At 46.9% G+C, this 23,706-nt stretch overlaps 1 protein-coding gene across 10 annotated transcripts in view; it reads right to left on the reverse strand.

Annotated features, from left to right (window-relative positions):
* kmt2ca (lysine (K)-specific methyltransferase 2Ca) overlaps positions 1-23,706 on the reverse strand; it is a 148,282-nt gene that overhangs the window by 13,200 nt on the left and 111,376 nt on the right. For 6 of the 10 annotated variants that reach the window (XM_035416154.1, XM_035416152.1, XM_035416155.1 and 3 more), the window contains 21 exons: positions 23,365-23,397; positions 23,135-23,275; positions 22,349-22,505; positions 21,697-21,929; positions 21,369-21,442; positions 20,131-20,325; positions 19,665-19,811; positions 17,342-19,279; positions 16,658-16,992; positions 14,670-16,417; positions 13,848-13,959; positions 13,662-13,740; positions 13,496-13,559; positions 13,017-13,249; positions 9,613-11,403; positions 8,816-8,953; positions 2,837-3,001; positions 2,154-2,292; positions 1,880-2,024; positions 1,346-1,524; positions 1,001-1,137 (listed from right to left, as the gene is read on the reverse strand). In XM_035416154.1, the coding sequence (XP_035272045.1) occupies positions 1,001-1,137; positions 1,346-1,524; positions 1,880-2,024; positions 2,154-2,292; positions 2,837-3,001; positions 8,816-8,953; positions 9,613-11,403; positions 13,017-13,249; positions 13,496-13,559; positions 13,662-13,740; positions 13,848-13,959; positions 14,670-16,417; positions 16,658-16,992; positions 17,342-19,279; positions 19,665-19,811; positions 20,131-20,325; positions 21,369-21,442; positions 21,697-21,929; positions 22,349-22,505; positions 23,135-23,275; positions 23,365-23,397 (8,183 nt within the window). The remainder of the gene's footprint in view (positions 1-1,000; positions 1,138-1,345; positions 1,525-1,879; positions 2,025-2,153; positions 2,293-2,836; positions 3,002-8,815; positions 8,954-9,612; positions 11,404-13,016; positions 13,250-13,495; positions 13,560-13,661; positions 13,741-13,847; positions 13,960-14,669; positions 16,418-16,657; positions 16,993-17,341; positions 19,280-19,664; positions 19,812-20,130; positions 20,326-21,368; positions 21,443-21,696; positions 21,930-22,348; positions 22,506-23,134; positions 23,276-23,364; positions 23,398-23,706) is intronic. The other 4 variants (XM_035416151.1, XM_035416150.1, XM_035416158.1 and 1 more) reach the window with 4 other exon arrangements.

Here is a 23,706-nt window from a genome sequence, read left to right on the forward strand (position 1 = left end):
CACATCCTTTGCAGGCAATGACTGCTTGAAGTCTGTGACCCATAGACACCACCATGTGCTGAGTATCTTCTCTAGTGATGCTCTGCTAGACCTGTACTGCAGTCATCTTCAGCTCCTTCTTGTTTTGGAGATAGTTGCCTTAAGCTATCTCTTCAGCACATGAAAACCATGCTCAATTGGATTCAGATTCCAATAATGACTTGGCCAGTCAAGAATTATCCAGTTTAGGTTTTGAAAAAACCTTTGTTGCTTTAGCAGTAGTATGCCTCCTCACATTGCCCTTGCCATCACTCTAATGCGAGTGAATCTTGGTCTCAGCTCTCCACACGTCCTGTTTACAGAACCGTGCAGGCTCTTTCAGGTACTTCTTAGCAAACCGTAACCTGGCCATCCTGTTTTAGCGGCCGTTCTGTTTGTGAAGTCTTCTGTGGACAGTAATGATGCTTTTGTACCAACATGATGAAGCTCAGTGTACAAGTATCCAGTGACACCATTTTAATGTTCTCAAACTGGGGACCTTCAAAAACTACACAACATTAGGAAACAGGCTCTGGAATAAGGGTAACATATCAGCAACAGCATTAGTAGCTTAAAAGGGAATTAACTGAATGACTTTGGAAAAATCATACCGAATGTGCAATCAACGTCCAGTCAAGATGAATTAAATTGGTTAAATCCAAATCGGCTAGAACAGTACAGAATAACGGACAGAGACTTTCCCTCATAACAAAGAGATTTCTGGTTCAATTCCAAGTGGTGGCACTGTTGTTGTAACCTCAAGAGAGGTCCTTGCTTCAGTGTATATGGAAAAATAAACATAAGCTGTGTAAATTGCTCTGGATTAGAGTTTTTTCTAAGCAAAGAAATAAAAATGAACTGAGAGCAAAAGCTTGCATACATGCTTGCCCTTCTCAGGTAAGATTTGTAACTCTGACACTAGAGAAAAAGTTAGGTACGCTTCCCAATTCCTGCTGTCCAATCCCAACTTAAAGCCACTCACCTGTGCTGCAGCTGGGTTCAGGCTGATCGCTATGGATACCAGTCCTGCTTTGGAGCAGTTAGAGGGCTGTCCATACAGTGACCCAGGGAACACGCTCTGAGGCTCCATCTTGACTTCCCGCTGCTTGGCTTCAGTCGCTGAATGACAGAGGAAAGGGGAAGGACGCAGTCAGAAAATATCTTGTGTTATACAGGCATCCAGCAAAGCTATTTCAATGTTTCCATACTGGCTACCTTCAAAGCTAGTCAACATCAGGAAACTGGTTCTGGAATAAGGGCAATGTAATAAGCAAAAGCATAAATAAACAGCTCATTTTAAAGTGGGGGGGAGGGGGCAGGAACTCACCTTTCCCACTGGAGCTGGGGAGCAGGGGGAGGACTGGGGAGGGGGCAGGGGATGGGTGCTCCTCTTTCACCAGAGAGAGGTCGGGGTAACGGCTGATCTCCACACCGACCACACTTTCAGGGGAGGAGGAGGGGACAAAGCTTTCCGGGGTGTCTCTTTCCTCACAGTGTTCCTGTCCCCTGTGTGTGTGAGACAGACAGAGACGGAGGGGGGGGGGGGGGGGGGTGAGAGGGAGAAATATAGAAAGAAAGAGACAGAGAGAGGGGGGGAGGGATAAAGATGGCAGAGGGAGGGAGGGGAGGGAGGCGACGAAGAGAAGAAGGGAGGGGAGAGAGATAGAATAAAGAAATAAATGAGAGTTGACAAGAGGATGCAGGAAAGCCATTAAAAAAAGTAACAATTGAAAGAAATAGAGGGTGCCAGAAAAGGAGGTGGAATGCAACAGTCCGCGTTCCGTTCCGAGTGCTGTGCCTTCGCGCTTTGGCCGGGTGTTTGCCATTAGTGTATGGGATGAATTACACTCCACAGACCCACCTGAGCTCCTCCTGATTGTTGTGGGGGGGTGTGGGGAGGGAGGCGGGCACGTCCACGCTTTTGGGCCCCTGTGCCATCGCTCGCGCCAGCAGGTCCTCGGGCCTAAACGGCGTCTGGAGCTGCTTTGGCACAAGGCTTTTGGCCACTGAGGGATACAGGAATGAACATAATGACCCTGAAATTTTCCGCACCTGAAGAGCATTTACACCTTGTTTGTATACTATGGTTTATTTTGACATTGTGTGTGGTTGAAGGTCAAAGGCAGTGTCCCTACCATCATGGCTGCCCATGACTGCTGCTTTTCTGGCCAGCTCCTCGGTGGTGGCGAACCCGTTCACCATCTTCTGTCGAGCCAGCGGGGGAGGGGTGGGGGGCAGGGAGGCTGGGGGAGTGGGGGGGTTGCTCAGGTTGTTCTGTTGCAGAAGGAAGCCCAGAAACAGTGCGCAACAGTGAACACAAACCCACCACAGGGATGAGCACAAGATTCCATTTCCCTCTACATCTACTGTAACGTTTGCACACTTAAACACCCATAGACCGTGTGGTGCAGTTTGTAGGGTAGCTGACTCTCAACCCACATACAAATCCATTCCATTTCTATTGATTCTATTTCTATTTGAGACCTTGGTGATCTCTATCTGCTTTCCCCCATCTGAATGAAATGAACATATAGGGGTGCAGACTGGCATTCTCTCAGATATTTAACGCAGTAGACTATATAGCACTCTGAGCCTCTTTCACAAGGGCACAACGTAGAGCCTCAAACCTGGGAATCAAACCAGCAACTATTATCACAGTCCCACAACCTCACCTGAATGATGATGAGATGAAGCATCTCACTCTCCCTCTGTTCCGATCCCCCTCTCTCTCCTCCTCTCTTCCCCTCACCCCCTCTCTCAGAGGCCTTTCAGCCATTCCGGCTCAGGGGCAGGACCCCGGGCTCGGGGCGGCAGTTACCTTGTATATGAGCTGGGAGTAGTAGTCGGACACGCCGTCCAAGGAGGCGCTGCCAAAAGCGCCGGAGAGGCGGCTCTCCCCGTTGAGCTGGCCGCTGCCGTAGGGCGGGAAGTGGGCGAAGCTCACCCCGATCATGGGCTCCATCAGCGGCAGGAGGGACAGCTGCTGCAGAGAGAGGGATGGGGGGAGGGAGGAAAGGGAGAGAAGACCATGACTTCACCGATAGGGACAGAGACTAAGGGAACAAGAGCACCCCCGCCCATCAAAAAAAGAATACTTCCAGTAATTTATCTCATTACTGACCGCAATCTGCCATTTTATGTCTATCACAAAGCAATTTCTTTTCAAACCAGGTCTGTGTCGCCAGAATAACAAGAATTTAATAAGCTGCTTCATGCTACTTTGCTCAGAAACTGAGGGACATAAACCTTTTCCCTTTGTTAACGGTTTTAAAATAATTCTTTTTAGTTTAAATTTTAGATCCTATTTAGGCCTTCAAACACTTCCATTAAAACATTATCACAAATTATTCTTACCGACACGAAAATTAACATCTAATTAAAGCAATTATGAGTCAGAAATGAAAATGGGAAGATTAACAGAAAAAGCTAAACTTTTTGCAAAAACAAAAAGGCAAAACAAAAAAGAAAAATTCTGGCACGGAAAAATTACTACATGCATAGACACAGACAATCTAAATGTATATGCATGCACAGTCATTTTTTTTTGCCAAAATGTTTGTGCTCATATATTTTATTTTCTTCCATGAGCACAACCATCAATTTTATTTGTATAACAACAATTTTAGTCCAGAGAGCTACAGAGTCTCCATATAGCTTTGCTTGTGCAATTGCCACTACAAGGTTCATTTCAAACTATTACCAGTCAATAATTATTATTAGAGAAATATTATGGAGCATCCCTTATATACACTTCATTATACAGGGAATTCCATAATGTTTGGGACAAAGGAATATTTTTCAGTTGCCTCAAGTTCTCTCTTCAGCATATAAAAAGCATGTTCAATTGGATTCAGATTGAGTGAATGACTTTGCCAGTCAAGAAGTTTCTAGTTTTTGGCTTTGACAAACTCCTTTGTTGCATTAGCAGCATGTTTTGGTTAATGACTTGCTGTAGGATGAAGAGTCATCCTATGAGTTTGGAGGCATTTGGTTGAACTGGAACAAATAAGATGCTTCTGCAGACTTATACATTAATTCTGCTGCTACTATCTGCAGTTACATCATCAATGAAGACAAGGGAACCAGAACATGTAGCAGCTTTAGATGCACAAATGGTAACACCCCCACCACCATGTTTCACAGATAAGGAATTTTTGAATTTTGACCAGTTCCTTTTGGCCTCCACATTTTGCTCTTGCTGTCACTCTGATACAAGCAAATCTTGGGCTTGTCTCTCCACAAGACCTTTTCCAGAACTCACCACGCTCTTTTAGATACTTCTGTAACCTGAAGCTAACTAGTGGTTTTTATCTTGTAGTGTAGCCTCAGTAGTATGGTTTGTTAAGCCTTCTGCAGACAGTAGTCACTGACACTTCCAGACCTGCCTCCTGAAGAGTGTTACTGATCTGTCTGACAGGTGTTTCTTCATTATGGTCAGAATAATTCAGTTATAAAGCATTGAGGTCTTCCTTAGCCTATCAGGCCCTTTGCAATTACTGAGCTCACTAGTCCTCTCTTTCTTCTTATGTTCCAAATAGTTGATTTTGGTATGCCTAAGGTTTGGCATATATCGGTGACTGTTTTTTTCTCATTTCACAGACTGATAATGGCTTCCTTGACTTGCACTGGCACAACTCTGGTCCTTATGCTGATAAAGGACTGAAGATGGGATACTGAAAGCTCTTATGCCTAAAGAAGCAATTGAACACATCTGACTAATCAAAACAGGTGTGAATCAATTTTTCCTAAATGTTATGGCACCCTGGAAGGGGGGGGGGGGGTAGGTATAGAAAGTGCAAAATGTATAAAATATCCTTTAATAAAAGTTTAGAATCTGCATTTTAACCACATGGCCATCGTTCGATTGCAATTAAAAAATCATGGAGTACAGAGCCAAATCCAGAAAAAAAAGTGTTTGTCCCATACATTATGGAGCTTACTGTATATGTATACAATTTATGTTAAGTGTGTATACATCATGAGAACCACACAGCTTTGAGTGGTTTATTTTGCTTTCAAAAGCATACATTTGCCAAGAAATACAGTTCCTACATTGTCAAGAAAGGAAGAGAACATCATATTACATTTATTGCACAGGAGAGTAACTAGCTAAATACCTTATACATGCCATTTCAATTCTTAAAGTTTGTATGTTACTACATATCAAAAAGCAGTGGTTAACTGACCACAAAATTACCATTTTGTAATGGCCATCATAGTCTCCAGACTTGAACCATATCAATAAATTTGCACTTTGAATTGAAGAGGACAAGTGCAGACCAAAGGATTCTGAAACATTCTGTATGGAGGATTGGTCAAATATCCTGCCTAGCATGTAAGGCAGCTGCCAAAACACCATAAAAGAAGACTCACTGATGTAATGCTTGCATAGGGGGGAAAATACTGAAAGCTGAATACCTGGACTATATCTGATTTGTTAAAATATTTTTCTTTGAGCAATTTAATTAGTGTAAAAGAATATAGCTCTTACTGACAAATGAAACTAATTAATAGTCGCTAATGAGATGGGGTCACACACGTATTCACAAACTACGTGCCACGTACCCCAGCCACAAACAGTAACATACTGTACAAGGTTACACCGGTTGTAACAATGTACCATTTTTGGCAGGGCGTAGCTAGTGGTGATGGGTGGGATCTATGACTGGGACAGTGGCCATGTCACAGACAGGTGGCTGGAGCCTTAAACACATGCAGGGTCTGCTAGTGTTGTCCTGCGTCGTCCCTCAGGTGATTATTCAAACGGGGGCATTACCTCAGCAGGTGTGTGAGGTGCACAGCCAGCTGCTAACTGAACTGTGACCAAAACCTCTGGCCCAAACAGGTGGATAAACATCCAACACACGATGTTAACATTCACCACAGAAACAGAGGCCAGGATTAGTGGGGTAAAATCATGATAGATGTATCACTGCCCACTCATTTCAGCTCACTGACTTGTATGGCATGCACAAAGGTACATTAGGCACAAGTTCAGTAATCCATAAATACACAACTTAATTCCTTCACAGCACTACACTCACCGGCCACTTCATTAGGTACACCTGTTCAACTGCAAACTGCACCCGTTAACGCAAATATCTAATCAGCCAATCACGTGGCAGCAACTCAATGCATTTAGGCATGTAGACATGGTCAAGACGATCTTCTGAAGTTCAAACCAAGCATCAGAATGGGGAAGAAAGGTGATTTAAGTGACTTTGAATGTGGCATGGTTGTTGGTGCCAGACGAGTTGGTTTGAGTATTTCAGAAACTGCTGATCTACTGGGATTTTCACGCACAACCATCTCTAGGGTTTACAGAGAATGGTCCGAAAAAGAGAAAATATCCAGTGAGCGGCAGTTCTCTGGGCGAAAATGCCTTGTTGATGGCAGAGGTCAGAGGAGAATGGCCAGACTGGTTTGAGCTCAAATAACCGCTCGTTACAACCGAGGTATGCAGAAGAGCATCTCTGAACGCACACCACGTCAAACCTTGAAGCAGACGGGCTACAGCAGCAGAAGACCACACCGGGTGCCACTCTCGTCACCTAATGAAGTGGCCGGTGAGTGTATATTAACGTAAAACACTGACTGATTTATTAAATGAGTAGCCTATGCTTATGAAGTCCAAAGAAACATTCAGGGAGAATCTGCTTAACAGTTTTCCAGGTATCATAGTCACTGTCATATGGAATCCTCTGGTTATGAACTCAGCTGGTAAACATGCTCATGTTTATTTGCCTTTGCCATCACCTCATCCTGTGTTTAGCTACAGGTATTGAATGGGTTCATATTTGCTCTCACAGACTTAACCGGTGATTATGTTTAATAAGAAACCATCATACTTTCACCTCATCTGCATCTTCCTTTCCAGCTCTCTACCTAGAATCCAGTTATAAAACCCACAATAGCCAGCATGTATGTTCTTATGTGCAACATTGTTCAGACACTGCGCTATGCATAACGAAGTTCCAGAGTCAGCCCTCAAACCTCACTCAGAGCAAGGTACAAGTCGCAAGAGACGTTTGGGTTTTAGCACTGGACTCTAAGTCAGAAGAGACCGCTGAGTACCAAGTTAGTTAACAAGTCTTGAGAGACCTCTGAGCTTCGAGCAACTAGCTCCAAGTCAAAGAGCTCTGAGTCAGGTAACAAGACCACAGATCTCTGAGTTTCTAGGAATAGACCTCTGAGTACCAACTCAAATAACAGAGTTTCTCATAAGCTAAAAACAAGCCCCAGACCACTGAGACGAAGCTGGAAGGAGGGTGCTGGTGTAAGGCAGACTCCGAGATGCAGGTATGCTGCCCAACACCAAAGCATACACATCAGGTTATCTCTGTGCTTCTCATGTTTCAACTGCACTTTTCTGCTTTTATGAACAAAATTTCCTAAACATTCTGGTTACAGGTACTGAAAATGAATGGGGTCAGATAAACTTGTTTTTTCCTTCCCGCAACACTATCCACACTATCCTTACACAGTTATTGTTTGAACTGGGTCATTACCATGCCGCGCAGTGCAGTATCTCTTTGATGCTTGTCATTAACATGTCAGTGCAGTGCAGTACTCGTTTCACTGTGTGAAAATTTTCTGGATATCTGGCACGTTAAATTTCAGTGAAATTTGGGGTGTGCCAGTCATGAGAGGTAGTTTCCCCTGAGTCAACGTGTGAATTTCCAAAAGCCTCTGCACACTCCCGGGCCATGCCGGTGATTGCGGATTTCTGGACTCCGATTAATTCAAAAACTTAGACCTGAAATTTCCTAAGTGTACTGAGACGTGGACAACCACGTCTGGTAATGTATGGCAAGTGTCTGGACAAGAAAATCTCTGAGCACAAAATAATGTCCGGTTCCAACACCAAACTGTGGTCTCTGATATTGACACATGCTGCACATGGCAGGAAATGTGTCAGTTTTCGGATTTATATCCACCCCCGCAAATGTACCTCTTCATGCAGTGTTTAAGTTGGGTCATTAACGTGTCAGTGCAGTGCAGTACCAGTTTGATGTAGCTCATTCAGGTACTGGTGCAGTGCAGTACCAGTTTGACGTAGATCATTCAGGTACTGGAGCAGTTCAGTACCTGTTTGAGTTGGATCATTAACACATCAGTGCAACTGTTTGAGGTGGGACATTAACGTGTTGAGCAGTGCACTATCTGTCGAGCTGGGTCGTTAACGTACTTGCGCAGTGCAGTGCAGTACTTGTTTGAGTTAGGTCATTAATGTGTTGGCACAGTGCAGTACCTGTTTGAGTTGGGTCATTAACGTACCTGCGCAGTGCAGTACTTGTTTGAGTTAGGTCATTAATGTGTTGGCACAGTGCAGTACCTGTTTGAGTTGGGTCATTAATGTGTTGGCACAGTGCAGTACCTGTTTGAGTTGGGTCATTAACATACCTGCGCAGTGCAGTACTTGTTTGAGTTGGGTAATTAATGTGTTGGCACAGTGGAGTACCTGTTTGAGTTGGGTCATTAATGTGTTGGCACAGTGCAGTACTTGTTTGAGTTAGGTCATTAATGTGTTGGCACAGTGCAGTACCTGTTTGAGTTGGGTCATTAATGTGTTGGCACAGTGCAGTACTTGTTTGAGTTAGGTCATTAATGTGTTGGCACAGTGCAGTACCTGTTTGAGTTGGGTCATTAATGTGCTTGCGTGGTGCAGTACTTGTTTGAGTTGGGTAATTAATGTGTTGGCGCAGTGCAGTACCCGTTTGAGTTGGGTCATTAATGTGCTTGCGTGGTGCAGTACTTGTTTGAGTTGGATCATTTATGTGCTTGCGCAGTGCAGTACCTGTTTGAGTTGGGTCATTAATGTGTCAGTGCTGGAATAGACCATCTGTGGTTCCTCTTCCTTCTTCCTCTTTTTGCAACGGGACACGGTTTTCTCCACGCTTTTGGGCACCCTCTTGTTGCGTTGTTTCTTCTTACCCTGCTCGGGCAACACCAGACCAACCATATCAGGGTTCCTGGACAACTGAACACCTGCATCCATCTTGGTATGACATACAACGACCATTAAGTATTACCCTAGAGCAGGGATGCTCAAACATGGTCTGCAGTGCTACTGTTTTTTATTTTCAACCTCTATTCAGGGACACCAGGGGAGTGAAATGTATGGTCAATCAGTGACATCCATCCAATCAATAACTCAACTATTTATCACACAGGAAGCAAAACCATGAGGGCTTCAATGGTCCAATTTTGGGTATCCAAGACCTAAGCTATTCAGTCCTGCAGTTTTTTGCTGCGCTAACAGAATAGAAAATGTTGCAGGTTGATATTCACATCTAGTAGTCGAGAAGAGAATGTGTTTCTGCAGTTAACTGTAAAAGCTTCATTCTTAATTGCAAAATGTTTGGAAACACACTCAAAACCTATTTTAGTGGTGCTGAAATACACTTCTCTATAAATTCCCTCCACCCACCCGTGACTAAATCACATTTACAACATTCATGCATTTTCATAATTTCCCTGGCTCGATCTCAGGTCCTGACGGTACAACCTCAGGATGAGTCAGCCGCTCAACCAGAAGTTTAAACAGGAGGAGGAGGAGGGAAATCGTTGCGCGGGTATGAGTCATCCACTCACCGAAGCAACGGCGTCTGTGGGCGTGTGCTTCTGCGGGGTCCTGCTGTCCATCGATCCCTCGTCCTCCGAGTGTGGCCCGTCGTTCGGTATCTGATGGGGCGGGGCATGGGGCGCGCCCTTGTTCTTTAGCAGGTGTTTCAGCAGCTCGTTGCCGGACTCCCCCTTGGTGCTGTGGGCGGGGCTCTGGCCGTCAGAGAGAGGCGAGGCCGCCTCCTTCCCCTCCTCCACCTTAACGGTCTCTGACGGCTCCGCCAGCTTGGACTCCCTGGGCCCACTGCAGTCGCCTGGCTCTACCCTCTCCAGCTTGATTTCTGAGAGGACCTTGTGCTGTTGGTCCGATAAGTGCTCAGACACACCTGTCCCCTCCTCGGGGTCCACGGGCTGCAGGGTGCTCCTTGTGGGGGTGGAGGAGGTATCAGAGACACAGGGGGTGAAGGGGGCGGTAAGGTCAGAGTGTGGGGTGGATGGAGTTTTCACAGGCTCGGCATCCTCGTCCTTTTTCTTCTTGCGGTTCCTTTTCTTCTTCCCTTTCTCGTCCGGGATGATGTTGGAGTAGAGCTGAATCAGTGACTGACCTGACCCAGGGTAGTTCGGGGGCAGAGGCGTGGGCAGCTCCATGCCAAAGGGCGGACCCTCGCCACCTCCCTGGGACACTGCGGCGGGCCCCCCAAAGCCCACAGGCCTGGGCTGTCCCAAGGAAAACCCAGACCCCGGCAGCATGGGGTGTTTTGACTGAAAGTTAGGTCCCATTTCGACAGAGAAGGGTCCATTTCCCGGCATTGGCTGACATTCCCCTCCCGACATGAAGGGGGCGCCAGAGGGCAAGGCCATGAAACCTGGCTGCATACCCTGCTGCTGAGGGAACATCGCCCCCATCTGCTGCTGCTGCTGCTGTTGTGGGGTTCTTTGAGGCTGCATGAAGTCATGGGGCATGTCTGAATTGTAGAAGGTCATCCGGTTGGTTTCAGCTCCCAGAATGCCCGGCTGCTGCTGCTCCATTTCCAGGTGCTGCTGCAGGGCTCGCTGCCGCTCCACCTCCTGCATGAGCTGGACGCGCTGCCGCTCCTGCTGCTCTCGTAGACGCTCCTTCCTCTCCCGCTCCTGGAAGCCCTCGCTAAAGGGGTTGTTGTCATCAAACTTCACCTGAGGGGCTCCGCCGCCGTCGCCGTGGCCCGTGCCGTTACCTGCTGGCGCCGCCCCCGCGGGCAGGGGTTTGGTTCCCGCCATAGGCAGCTGCCCAGGCAAGGTGGGCTGGGGCATTTGTGGGGGCAGATGAGGAGGCATTCCGGAGCCCCCCATGGGGCCTGGAGCACCAGACTGCCAGCTTGGGACCCTGGTCATGCGGGGCGGGGCAGGCTGGCCCAAGTGCTGCTGCTGCATTTGCATCATGTGACTCATCATGGGCTGGCCCATGGGCAGGGGCCCAGGGATCATGGCTCCTTGGGGCGGGGCTCCAGGCATCATGGCTCCTTGGGGCGGGGCTCCAGGCATCATGGCTCCTTGGGGCGGGGCTCCAGGCATCACGGCTCCTTGGGGCGGAGCTCCAGGCATCACGGCTCCTTGGGGCGGAGCTCCAGGCATCATGGCTCCTTGGGGCGGGGCTCCAGGCATCACGGCTCCTTGGGGCGGAGCTCCAGGCATCATGGCTCCTTGGGGCGGGGCTCCAGGCATCACGGCTCCTTGGGGCGGAGCTCCAGGCATTATGGGTGGCGGCATGCTGCACTGCTGTTCCTGCTCTTTGACCCGATACTCTTCTATTAGCTCAGCATGTTCCTTCTGCTGCTTCCGTATCTTTAAATAAATAAATAAGTAAATAAGTAAGTAAGTAAGTAAGTAAATAAATAAATAAATACTTTTAGGGCTAGAAAAATAAGCATGAGCATATCCACTGCAAGCACTGGGAAAAGTACAGAGCATTACTATGAGCACATTCTCTCATAAAACCCATAAAATGTGGGGAAAAAAAATTAAGTCAGCGCTGTAAAAATCAACATAACCCATTTTGGCCAATGAGCTGCTGACCAACAGTCAGTCCTGTTTATGGGGGGGTATTGGGAGAGAATGATGGGTGGGCAGTATAATTTGGACACCTTGCAAACTCAATTCACATTTCTAACTTTGCATATGTAAAACTGGAGCATGTAAATGGCTAATTAGAGCAAATCATAACCAAATTATTTAGACTTACTAATTAAAGCAATGTTTGGGGGAAAAATAAAAATTTGGTTTATTGAAACGCAATTACTGTATAACTATGTTTGGAAGAAAAATGACAAAAAAAGTATTTACGAAAACAACACAAAAAGCATAATTCTATAACATTGTGGTGTACAGAGAGTAATGGTTTATAACACTACGTAAAGCTAATTAGATGAAGTATCATAGATGTAAAATTTACAAAGGGCTATAATCATCTAGTCTATGAAATTTAAAATCTGCAGTAACATGAAGGGTGTGAACATTCACAAATAAAGTTCTGGGGTTTTATTCTACCCATATGAAGGTTATCATGTACTACTACACAAGACCCCTTTAAACAGAGCCTGGCCAATTTGTTGAGCACAGTGCCACATAAATCCCATAAATCGGTGTACAGCCATCTGTGAAGCAGAGTGGGAGAAGAGTTGGAAAAACATCAAGGTTGTATAAGCTATATAAAGAGGACTTTGGGACAAATGTTGACAGAAGGAAGAACAGAATCTGAAAATGTCAGGGTATAAATTCATCGTCCGTATTCTCCAGGGCACTGAACAGAGCGAGGTCTCCTTGTGTTCTGTCAGGGAAAGGTCAAAGGAGAAGGAAATACTGCGTGGGATAAACCAATTTTAAGCAAGGAGGGAACCGGGGACATTCCCCTCACTGCAAAGTATGATCTCAATTAATTGTTTATTTCCCCCCTGGACTTTTTTTGCAATAAACACTACTCCACAAGCAGAGCAAACAAGATGCAATCTCAAAACAGTGCTTCTCCACCTGGTTGAAATCTTTAAATTAGCATTTAGCGGAAATTATGCTCATATCCACTCTCTGATGGGAGATTAACTCATTATGAATGTGACATATTTCCTTTTTTTTTTTTTAAACAGGAGGATAACCACGCACATCGGTAGGGTGTAAAAATGTATATCCAGCATGGCAATTATCTTTAGAGGCCATTGATGTCATCACTGTAGCCGTGGTATAACTAAAGGAGGGACTTAATGAAATCAACTTGGTTTATAACAAAGACCATATCAATAAAACTCCTTGTAAAATTTTATTACTGTTGTTTTTATTATCGTTATATTATTATAGCAACGCTTAAACTGTGTGGTATGGAACTCATATTTATTTCTTAAGCCTTAAATGGAGAGATGAGTTGTGATCAGGGTCTGTGTGACAACAGCAGGGGGGGTCTGACCAACCTGCTCGAGCTGCTTCTGCACCACGCTCTGCTGCTCTGTCACATGTCTCAGCTGCTCCTGGTCCTCCTCAGGGAACTCGCGACCCGCTTTCTTGGCTGTACGCTGCTTGGCCGAGAGGGCCTTTTTAGATTTCCTGTGGGCCCCGATCTTCTCTTCCAGAAACTTCTGCTGAATCTGCAGCAGCTGCTGGGTGTCCTTCAGCCAGTCCTCATACTGTTTCTTTTGAGCGTCGTCTGAAAGAGAGGTGACCATCATCCCTTTACCTAGATGACAGGGCCATGGATAACTGAGATGCTTTAGCTTTTTTAAGGGGGGGGGGGGGTTCAGGTCCTGCAGCAATTACAAAATGGCTTTTGAGAAATAATTTGCATCTATTGAAAAAATACACAAGGTCTGACTTTTGATGAGCTCCTTTAACTGACAGAGTCATTTGTTTCATTAAACACTGAAGTTTAATAAAAACATCATTATATACATACTTGGGAATCCAGGCCCTAAATTTGGGGGGTTAGGTCTCGCCAAGTGTTGTGCCACCTTGATGTCCTGCAACACAATTTTAGAAGACAAAGGGCAAAAATGTAGTAAGATCCTCCTTCGGCAAAACCAGTGGTAAAAAGCAGACAGTGGAAGCAAAATGGTTCCTACCTGTCCAACAGCACTCTGCAGAACTGCACCACTGTCAGGACACTGTTCTCCAGGAACTTGCTGACCACCTAGCTGAATCCTGCCAAAGGAAGTAAATTGTCTTCTGTCAGAAAGCAAAAATCAGTAGCAAAAAGGCATAAACACCCAGGACAGATCATTTTTAAGGACTTGGTTGAGGGTTCATACCTGTTCATGACCATTGGAGGCATTCCCATGTTGTTCTGCACCATCACTTTGTTGATCCCTTTCAGGGCCACCATCTTGGCTTTCATGATTGGGTCTGTTATGGCATCAAAGTCTACAGGTTTGGAAGACAATTCCCACAAAATTTTACTTCACTGTAAAATAATTCCTGCAGATGCATAGCCACTTAGCAATTCACTTTCAATGAACAACTTTATGGTGTTCTTGCACATGTAAAATTGCTGGTCAGAAATGGATAAACAAGCACAACAGACTCACTTATTTGTAAGAGAAGAGAAAATTGTCTCATCCCTACACACCAAATGCTATTACCCACAGATACTAGCCAAAACGTGTAGTTATATGCTTGAGAACTGCCCTTAATTTACTCAGATTCATGCTGACATGGCATCCCCATATCATGTAAATTTATTAAGGTTAAGAATCGTGTCTTGCAGAGTACAATAGGGAATGAGACCGGCAACCTTCTGCTTATATGCCCAGTCTCTTGTATTCAACATCATTGCCCTCTCCTGTCCTCAGAAGAAAGGGCTCCTGCAGTAAAAATGCATTGCTGTATACAAGCATCTAGCCGTTAATCATCCATGTTTCTGTGGCTTAGTGCTGTTCAATAAAGGACAGACCTTATGATATAATTAGGAAATATTTGATTCTCCCGTGATTCAAAACTCAACACCCATGTCGTTCCACACATCCACAAATGCGTATGCACACAAGCTTTTCTCCATTCACACACAGTAACTTGCCACTATATCAAGTGGGTTGATAAGAGGCAATAACATTGTAAAAAGCTTGGTGTGTTACCGGGGAGCTGGATGGTGGTCTCACCAATGCTGGGGAAGGAGTCACCGGAGCGTTGGCGGATCATGGCCTGCATCTGTCTCTGCTGCTGTTGCTCCTGCCTCTCTTGGTCCAAGAGATCCTGCAGGAGGAGCGGCTGCTCTTCCAGGAGCAGGGGCCTGTTGTGCTGGGCTGTTGAGTGGGGGCCCTGGTCCTGCGGGAATGCTGCCTGCTGGCCCTGGGGCACCAGATTACGGGGGAGGTGCTGACCCCCCATTGGTAGGCCTGGGTAGGCCTGCTGGACTGTGACTCCAAAGCTCTGGCAGGGAGGTTGTCTGAGTGGGAACCCTGAGTTTCCCATTGCTGCCCCCTGAGCAAAAGAAGGGTCCATCCTGAGGTTTGGGTTCATAGGATGATCTGGTACCGAAAGGCAATGGTTCTGATGCAGGCCTGGGTTAGCTTGAGTCACGGGGTCAAGTGGGTTGGCAATGGTTGTTGGGACCATTCTGGTTTCCCCCTGCTTCTCCTGGACTACTAGGTTGGAGAGAATTGCTGTGGAGCCGGGTTTGGAAGCCTCAGCACAAGACTGAGCAGCCTCCAGGCATTCCTGGTTATTATATGACCCATCACTGGTTTGCCCTGGGCAGCTGGAGATCTCTAGGTTTTGACACATTCCCTCTTTGACTTCAGTTTTAACAGTTAACTCAGAACGCAATGGATGAGCTGGGTCATCACCAGTGCCGGTTTCCCTTTTGACTCGACTCTGCTCTGTTGCACTAAGTGGTTTTTCCTCCTTAAGCACAGCATGTGGTGCTGACACTGACGAGGCTGAGCTAGCGTTCCTCTTCTCGGACAGTGCCTTCTGCATTTCGGAGGCCTCGCCGTGTTCCTCGACGGGGTCGTTGAGGTCCAGCTCCTCATTGAACATATCCTTCTTGTCTCCAAGGTCAAGCTCAGGGTCCGTGTAGGCGAGGATGTCGAAATTCCCGGACGTCAGTAGATCATCCAGGTGCAGGTCATTAGCCTCCAGGTCCAGGTCTTTCCCATCATCTGGGTCTAGGTTGAGGTTCTCCAGGTCGTCATCGACCAGGTCTTTCACCTCTACATCCTCCAAATCCTTCACAGCGGAGTCTTCGGTATCAAGCTTCTCCTCCATAGCCTCAGAAGGGACCATTGGAATCTCATCTCGCTGCTCAGCAGGCGGAGCTGCCAGGGGGAGGAGAGTGGGTGGAGCCATGCCAAAGGACTCGATAGTAGCTGGGTGGCTTAGTGACCGCATTAGGGGAGGGTGCTGGGGGCCAGCTCCCATTGTCATAGCAGGGAGCTGGTGCAGGTTCTCTAAGCTGGATGATATTTGCAGGTGGTCGCCCATGCCATGAGGCTGTCCCGCTGTCATGACCCCTGTCCCCATCCTTGTGCTAGGATTGCTGGCAAACTCTTGCCCTGCCCCATCCCCAAACCCTGGTGGTCGCTGAGGGTGGTCAGAGGCCGCCATGGTAGGGGGTCCAAAGGAGAGTCGCAGCCTGCTCTCGGGAGCTCGGTGTCTGAGCTCGATGAAGGGCTGGCCCATGATGTTGTGCTGCTGCATCTGCAGGCCCCTGGGGGGGAAGTGCTGGTGGAGACCGGTTGGGTTTCCTCCCATTGACTGGGCCAGATCGCCTGAAAGGGACCTCCTCATCTGCTGGGGGACATCCGTCATCAAACCTTGCATGGGCTGCGAGGGTCGAAGAAAGTGCTCCTGCCCTCCCTGCCCACCAGCCGGGATTCCAAACCTTGGATTAGGAGAGAAAAAATAAAAAACAAAAAATTCAGAGCTTGTTTTTTGTCATAACCATGATATTATAAATAATAAACTGATAATAATAAATAGGGCAATGGCTGATAGAGGTTTAACTCAGCTTAACGTTTTAACATATTCCTACAATGCAAATCGTACATACATTTTTCAAATCAATTGCAATGCAAAATCCCACTGGTATGTCACATATGTCATCGCATTTGCTGAAACTCGCCTTGCACCGTGTGGTCTCATGCCCATGATTCCACGAAACTGAGGTCTGGAAAACTGGCCGTTGGATGGGAAGGGCCCTTGTTGGTCACTCAGGAAGGGCCCGGGGAACCTCTGACCCCCAGGGGCCATCGGAGAAACTCTCATCATACCCGGGTATGGGGGAGGGGGCCTGCTGAAAAGTTCATTCTGGGATCCGGGGTCCTCCTGAGACCAGTGTCGGGGGCCCCCGGGGCCCCCAGGGGCCTGGGGCATGGGTGGCTCCTGAAGGCCCTTCTCCTGGCGGATGGCACTCTTCTGCTGCTGCTGCCTGAGGATCAGCTCCCTCAGACGCTGCCGCTGAACAGAAAGAAGAGAAGGGATATGTACAAGAAATGAAAAAAATACTATATCCATTTTTAATGGATAGATAACATCACAACATTCCAAGTCATTTGATATATTTAACCTTTTTTGTTTTAACATTTTAACATGTTCCATCAATTGGCGAGAGCACGGTATCCTCATCTCTGCTAAACTAGATCCATATACTAGAACCCAGTGTTTTCTCAAATTAAACCACACAGCAGCCCCCTGATCCTTTATCTCTACCAACCATATGACATGCAAACACAACAGAAGCTGCCATCTTCAACTCAGGCCTCATCATATGTTGTCTTTGAATGAGGAACAGTCTGCTGATCCATACCTGTTTGAGCTTCTCTTCGGAGTCTACCAGAAGAGGCTGTACCCCGCTGCTTTGAGCATCAGGGGCATTCCCTGTGGACTGTGGGAGATTTGGTAAATGCCCCATAGCCAGGGAAGTACCCTCATGCCCTATCCCAGGCTGATCTTTGATGTCATGAGCAAAACTCTCCCCAGACTGTGGGCGTGGGGTCACTGGCGCCTGCTCATAGGGGTCATGAGCCAGAGTCAGGCCAGCTTGGTTAGGCTGCAGCTGGCCAAAGCCATCATCCACCATACCAGACTGTTTAGGCGTCTGGGTGCCAAGGGCTGCCGGCCGAGCGAACGGGTCCCCATGGGACGCTCCGGGGTGGGGGGTGCCCGGTGGCTGGGCATAAGGGTCATTCAGCACCAGTCTTGCAGTACCGAGCTGCTGGATGTTTGTGGGTCTTGGGGTCCCCGGTGGTCGGGCGTAAGGGTCTACTGGTTGGGAAGGGGATGACATGCGAATGGGCTGCTGCTGAGGATACTGATCTGCAGGGGTCAGCCTAGGAGTGAAGGGCTGCTGTGAATAAGGGTCAGGATCAGGTCTGGGGGTGCCAGGCGGCTGACCATAAGGGTCAGCGGATGGTCGAGGGGTACCAGGGGGTTGGGCATAGGGGTCAACAGATGGTCTTGGGGTGCCAGGTGGTTGAGCATAGGGGTCAACAGATGGTCTTGGGGTGCCAGGTGGTTGGGCATAGGGGTCAACAGGTGGTCTAGGGGTGCCAGGTGGTAGAGCATAGGGGTCCACAGATGGTCTAGGGGTGCCAGGGGGTTGAGCGTAAGGATCAGGGGACTGCTGGGAGTAATCAGGCCTGGGGGTTGAAGGGGTCTGTGTGAATGGATCTCGGTGGGGATGCCGGCTCATAGGCAAAGGTGCTGAGAAGAGGGTACCCTGGGGGTGCCGAGCCATTCTAGGAGGGGTGGAGAAGCTATCATTCATGGACGGACGTGGAGTGAGGGGAGGGTGTGCATAGGGGTCGCTATCCTCATTTTGGGAAAACCCAGGCTTTTCATAGGAATCCACGGCCGGACGCCGCGGGGTGGATGGCGCAGACCCAAAAGGATCCTGGGATTGGGGAGGTGGCATAGGGGCTTTGAACAGAGAGACAGAGCCGGATTCATTGCTGCCAGGGATGGGGGTTAGCAGTGGCTTGCAGTAGGGGTCAGAGAGGATCATCCGGTTGTGGGACATGCGTTGGTAGACCTCAGCTCTGAGCCCTAGCCGGGTGAACGAATCTCCAGTGCCACCGCCCGCTGCATGCCTCCCTGTGGGCTCAGGAATGGGGCCAGCCCTTGGCGGCCCCATGGGTTTCACAAATGGGTCGTTAGGCACGGTGGAACGGGGAGTGTCAAGCTGCGTGGTATAGGCCTCGCTGTACATGGATGTGGGTGAGCCAAAGGGCTCATGGGCAGGGGATTGTGGCCCCACCGAGCTCCTCCGGGTAGTGCCTGACCCTGTAGGTGGTGGCCTAGGGGTCCCCACCATTTTGGCATAGGGGTCCCATGGGGAGGTTGGTCGGGAAGCAGAGGTGCTGGGCGGGAAAATCTGTGGGGATGAAGCCTGTGGCTGCTGCCCCTGGAAACAGGTGTCTTGGATCGGAGTCCGTGCAGTGGCGGGGGGTGGAGGCTGGGGGCGCACAAACACATCGTCCAAGGGAGCAGACGAGGGGGGCACTGGTAGCTGGGACCTAGGGAACCCTTCTTTGGGATTTATAGGTTGCAATGGGGATGTGTTTCCATTGCTTGGTTGGGGTGTCGCAGGACTCTGGTTTCCACTGGAGGCAGGCTCGCCCCCTGATTGGCTGCTATACTGCAGCTGCTGCTGCTGCTGCTGTTGTAGCTGCTGTTCATTTTTAACCTGCTCCAGCTTCTGGGTAGCTTCAATCTTGGCCTGCTGTTTGCTTTTTTGTCTCATTTGCTATTGTGGAAACAAAAAAAATAGACACTTTTGTGGGCACTTTTTTAATATGAATTGAATTAGTAAATACAGTGATGACATGCTTCTAGGTCTTTCCTCTCTTAGCTACAAGCAACCCTTGAACAGATCTAAAGATGTTGTTAATGCCATGCAGAGGAAACAATCTACATTCCAGCGATGTGACACTGAATGTGAAATAAAGCGATGAAATATAGCTTAGTGGACTTCATTAGTGTTCTTTTTTGTAGACCAAGGAACTGATTTAGCAGTTAGCCACTTCTCTCCCTACATCTCTACTTACTGTTTCTTTTCTTACACCTTGTAAACTTATTTTATGGGTTCTTGGCAGACAGATGCCAGAACAGTGCTTTGCCTGGGATCTTACCAGAGACATTTTTCCACATCCTGTAGCTATAGTTGCCTGGCTGGAATGTCCAAAAAGGACTTCTTTATTTGATGATTTTATGGCTTTGGTTTTTGGGACCTTTTCCTGCTGCTTCTTAACGGGTCCCCACATCTGAATTAACTCTCCCTTTTCAATGCAAATTCAGAATTAGTACCCCACACAGCGCCAAGTGCATAAAAATGACCACTCATCCATGCACATATTTTACAAAAGAAATCAAGTCTTGCTAATTACATTGGCCCTAGGTTACGATCAATCTCACGCCCCACAACCCCGCCCAAACTCAAGCTCCATTATTTTGTTTTGTGCTTGCTCATGCGTGGATGCGCACACACACACACACACACACACACACACACAGCAGGCCACCGTTCCCCCCAAAACATGCGATGGTGAGTTGATGACGGTGCCGTGCACGCACGCTGTTGCGACTCCCTTCCCTCACCTGTCTGAACTTCCATTCCTGCTCGTGTTCAGACTCCTTGTGCTTCAGCGGGTCCTTGAAAAGGCTCTCGGAGTCCAGGGGCACGCTGGGGTCGAAGAGATCGGGCTGCTGCTGCTGCTGCTGTCTCTTCATGGACTCATTGGACATTTGAACCTTGTTTATGCGCAAGGCCGCTCTGTTATCCCTGGCCTTTTGCTGGGAGAAAAAAAAATTACACAGAAAAAGCATTTCAAAGGAACGAAGATGAAAAGTCCTGGCATTGATCGGAGTACTGAGATTCAAAAACATAGCTTTTAAGCCTTTAAGTAGGTGTTCACAGTATTTGCAGCCTAGTTGCATAAAGAAATGATTTCAGCACTGTAGCTACTGTGAGGTAAAGTTCATATGAACAGCTTCCTACTTTAAAAGGTTAACCTTTTATGTATACCTGAATATCAATCTGCGTTCAACACACAATATTATCATGTTGACTAATTCGAGTTTGAGTATAGCAGAAACACACAAAGAAAAAAGGTAACAGTAACAGTGTGTCTAGACCGTATCTCTTGGACACTTCGGGCCATTAATATTTCACAATATCCAGATTTATATAAAAATTTAGAGGTTATTTGAGCACTTATAAGTGAAGCCATACATTTTTCTGGCACGAGATGATGCAGCACAGCCACGGCGAGTCATTTAGATAGTCTTAAAAAAAAAAGTTCTTCATAAGCCTGTTACGTTAAAAAGTTATGCAATGAAAGCTCAAAGAAAAAGTAAAAGGAAGCCCACGGGTTATGAAAAGCCTTCAGAAAACTGAAATGTGGAGAACAGAAGCATGCACAAACAGATGCATGAGCTCTTGCTGTCTCCCTAGTGCCCCCTCTAAAGTTTACTTCAAGGGAGCAAAATTTATTCAGAAAAACATCATCTAATTCTCCACAGGAAAAAAAAAAATCAGGCCTTGCTGTTTCCAACGTGCTGCGATGCACCAGCTCACAAAACCGTGAATAGACTGCATTTTATTTTCATACAGGAAAAGGAGGAATATAATGTCTAATATATTCCTTTGATCTAGTGCAGCAAATGATAAACATTTATTATTACTCTAATCATTATTTATTTAGTAGGCATGCTTTTGTAACAGACATGATTTGTTTGACACAGCCAAGTGTAATTTGATACTCACAAGACAGAAATTAGCTGAATATTTATAGTAACAAAAGTTAATAAGTAGCACTGTATATGGGGCTTCTTACCACATATGGGGCTCTCTCCTGAGAGCTAGCCTTCCTCCAGAGCTTAGCGATTTGTTTAACCCTGGTTGTCCAGTCTAAAACCAACAGAAATCTTGATCAGTCCTTGACACCTGAAACAATCACACTCTGGGTAATGTAGAAGTATTTCTATAGGTTTTATATTTATTTATTATAAAAACATATAAAATATAAATAACTGCCACGTTTATGGCTGTTGCTATCATTGCATCATATTCCATAATTTGTAGCCACTGCTTTTTCAATGAGACACGGTATTGCAAGACTATTGAGCAAACGGTCAGTGCTGTGAGGAAATGGGGCATTTCACCTGGGAACTCTTCCCTGAGGTTGGGGAAGTTGACATTGGTGTAGAGGACAGGGGCGACTGTGGCCAACTCCCCCAGGGTCTCTTCCTTCTCCCACTTCAGCGTGCTCCGCTGGGCATTGGACATGGTGTCAGTCTCCCCCTCGGGCAAGGGGGCGGCGAGAGGGGCTGGGCCGGGCGCAGGTGCAGGCCAGGGGCGTCCCATCTCGCTCCGCATGGGGTTGAACTTCTTCTCCCTGGGCGGGGCGCAGGTGCAGGGATATTGTCAAGATAGCATATTATCATTTTTAGATTACCTGATACCAGGCTTAAAAACCACTCTGAAGAGGAATAACCTAGACTCTACCAAAGCAATCATTTTACTTGCTTACATTCTGTCTTTCAGGGTTATAGATCAGGTACATAAGTCAACCATTTGCCCGGTTAAACCCTTGTGTAAGATCACGATCAAGATTGCGAACATTCTAATGCTGGTGCAACAAACACTACTGGTAATTGAAAGCACTGGAGTTCTAGAACACCTACTTGGAATTTTGGAAAAACATTCCAAAAAAAACTACTCTACAAAGGGTTAAGCTGAAAACATGTTTTCTGTTAATGGGTAGGGAGGACAGACAGGCAGGGTGGTATGGGGTGCGGGTGCAGCTGGTCGAACCTCATGTTTTCGGGGAATGGCATGCGCTGAATCGGAGAGAAGTTGTTGGGGACGCAGGGTCCCACCCCACCAGGGCCCATGGGACCCGAGGGAAAGTGGGGGTGGTTCGGTCCCGTTAGCCCGTTCATCACTGGCATCCGTGGAAACATACCATCTCCTGCAATGGAGATGTGCATTACCACACAACACAATACAACACAACAAAATAAAACGCAACACAGCACAATAAAACACCATATAATACAATGCAATACAATCAGAATGCATATCAGAAAACCTTTACCACTGCAACAGAAGAAACAGTTATTCTGCTTTTAAACAGACCCCTAACAAAAAATAAATAAATAAATAAAGTATGAACCACTGACATTTCATGAGGAAACAGTCATATCCACCTAAGACACAGACGTCCGTGCCTCTGACGTACTGGAGGCTTTGAACATTCTCGTCAAACTGACAGATATATTCTTTTATAAGCATCCACTCAATTCTAGGCCATAATTTTCCAGGACTTTAAGGGAACATTTTTCTAGCCGTCCAACCAGAACCTGCTCAGCCTTTTCTGTTCCCTCCAGAAAACATTCTCTGTCCAGTCACTTGTGAGAAAGCAATCCTAAAAGTACACTACAAAAATATATTGCGATTTATCTTTTGGCATAGTAAAAATCTCCAACAAACCTGGCAGGCCCGTTCAGCTGACGTTACATGATGCAATTTTGGGCAAGCGTGCACAGACTTTGGTCTGTGGGGATTGGGTTGTGTATAAGGCAAGGCTCTGGGACATACCCGGGTTTGGTAGAGGCATTGGGGGTCCTTGCGTAGAGGGCACAGTGTTGGGGGGAAGTGGGTGTGTGAGCTGAGAGGGTTGGGTGCGGCTAGGACTCAGGACGGCAGTGAACAGGTCTTCCACGTCCTTCCCCTCCAGCTCTATGGGTGGCGACAGCAGTATTAGCCACTCAGTTTGAAACACTGAATCACTCATCTAAATGTCTAGGAGTTCAGAGATCAATGCTTACCTGGTATTTTGTACAGTTTACTGAGAATTGCCCCTGAAAATCACAAAGCCTGAATTAGATCAACTACATAGTCAGCATCTTGGAAACATTTGTTTCTTTATTGGGCTAAGCATGCTTCTTTAAAAATAAATAAATAAATGGTTAAACTGCAGGTCTGTAAAATACACAAAACCTCGCTTTAAATTAAAATTACTCTTGCCACATGTCAACAGTTACCACAAAACATTGTTTTTTACGCGAAGTGGAAACCATTAAGCTGTAAAGCCTCGTGCAGGGAAGACAGATGTTGACTGAAGTGCCTGAAAACCACTTTGGATGTCAACATCAATCACATACTGTGCA

The sequence above is a fragment of the Anguilla anguilla genome, chromosome 4 (assembly GCF_013347855.1).
Source record: "Anguilla anguilla isolate fAngAng1 chromosome 4, fAngAng1.pri, whole genome shotgun sequence".
Classification (NCBI taxonomy): Eukaryota; Metazoa; Chordata; class Actinopteri; order Anguilliformes; family Anguillidae; genus Anguilla; species Anguilla anguilla.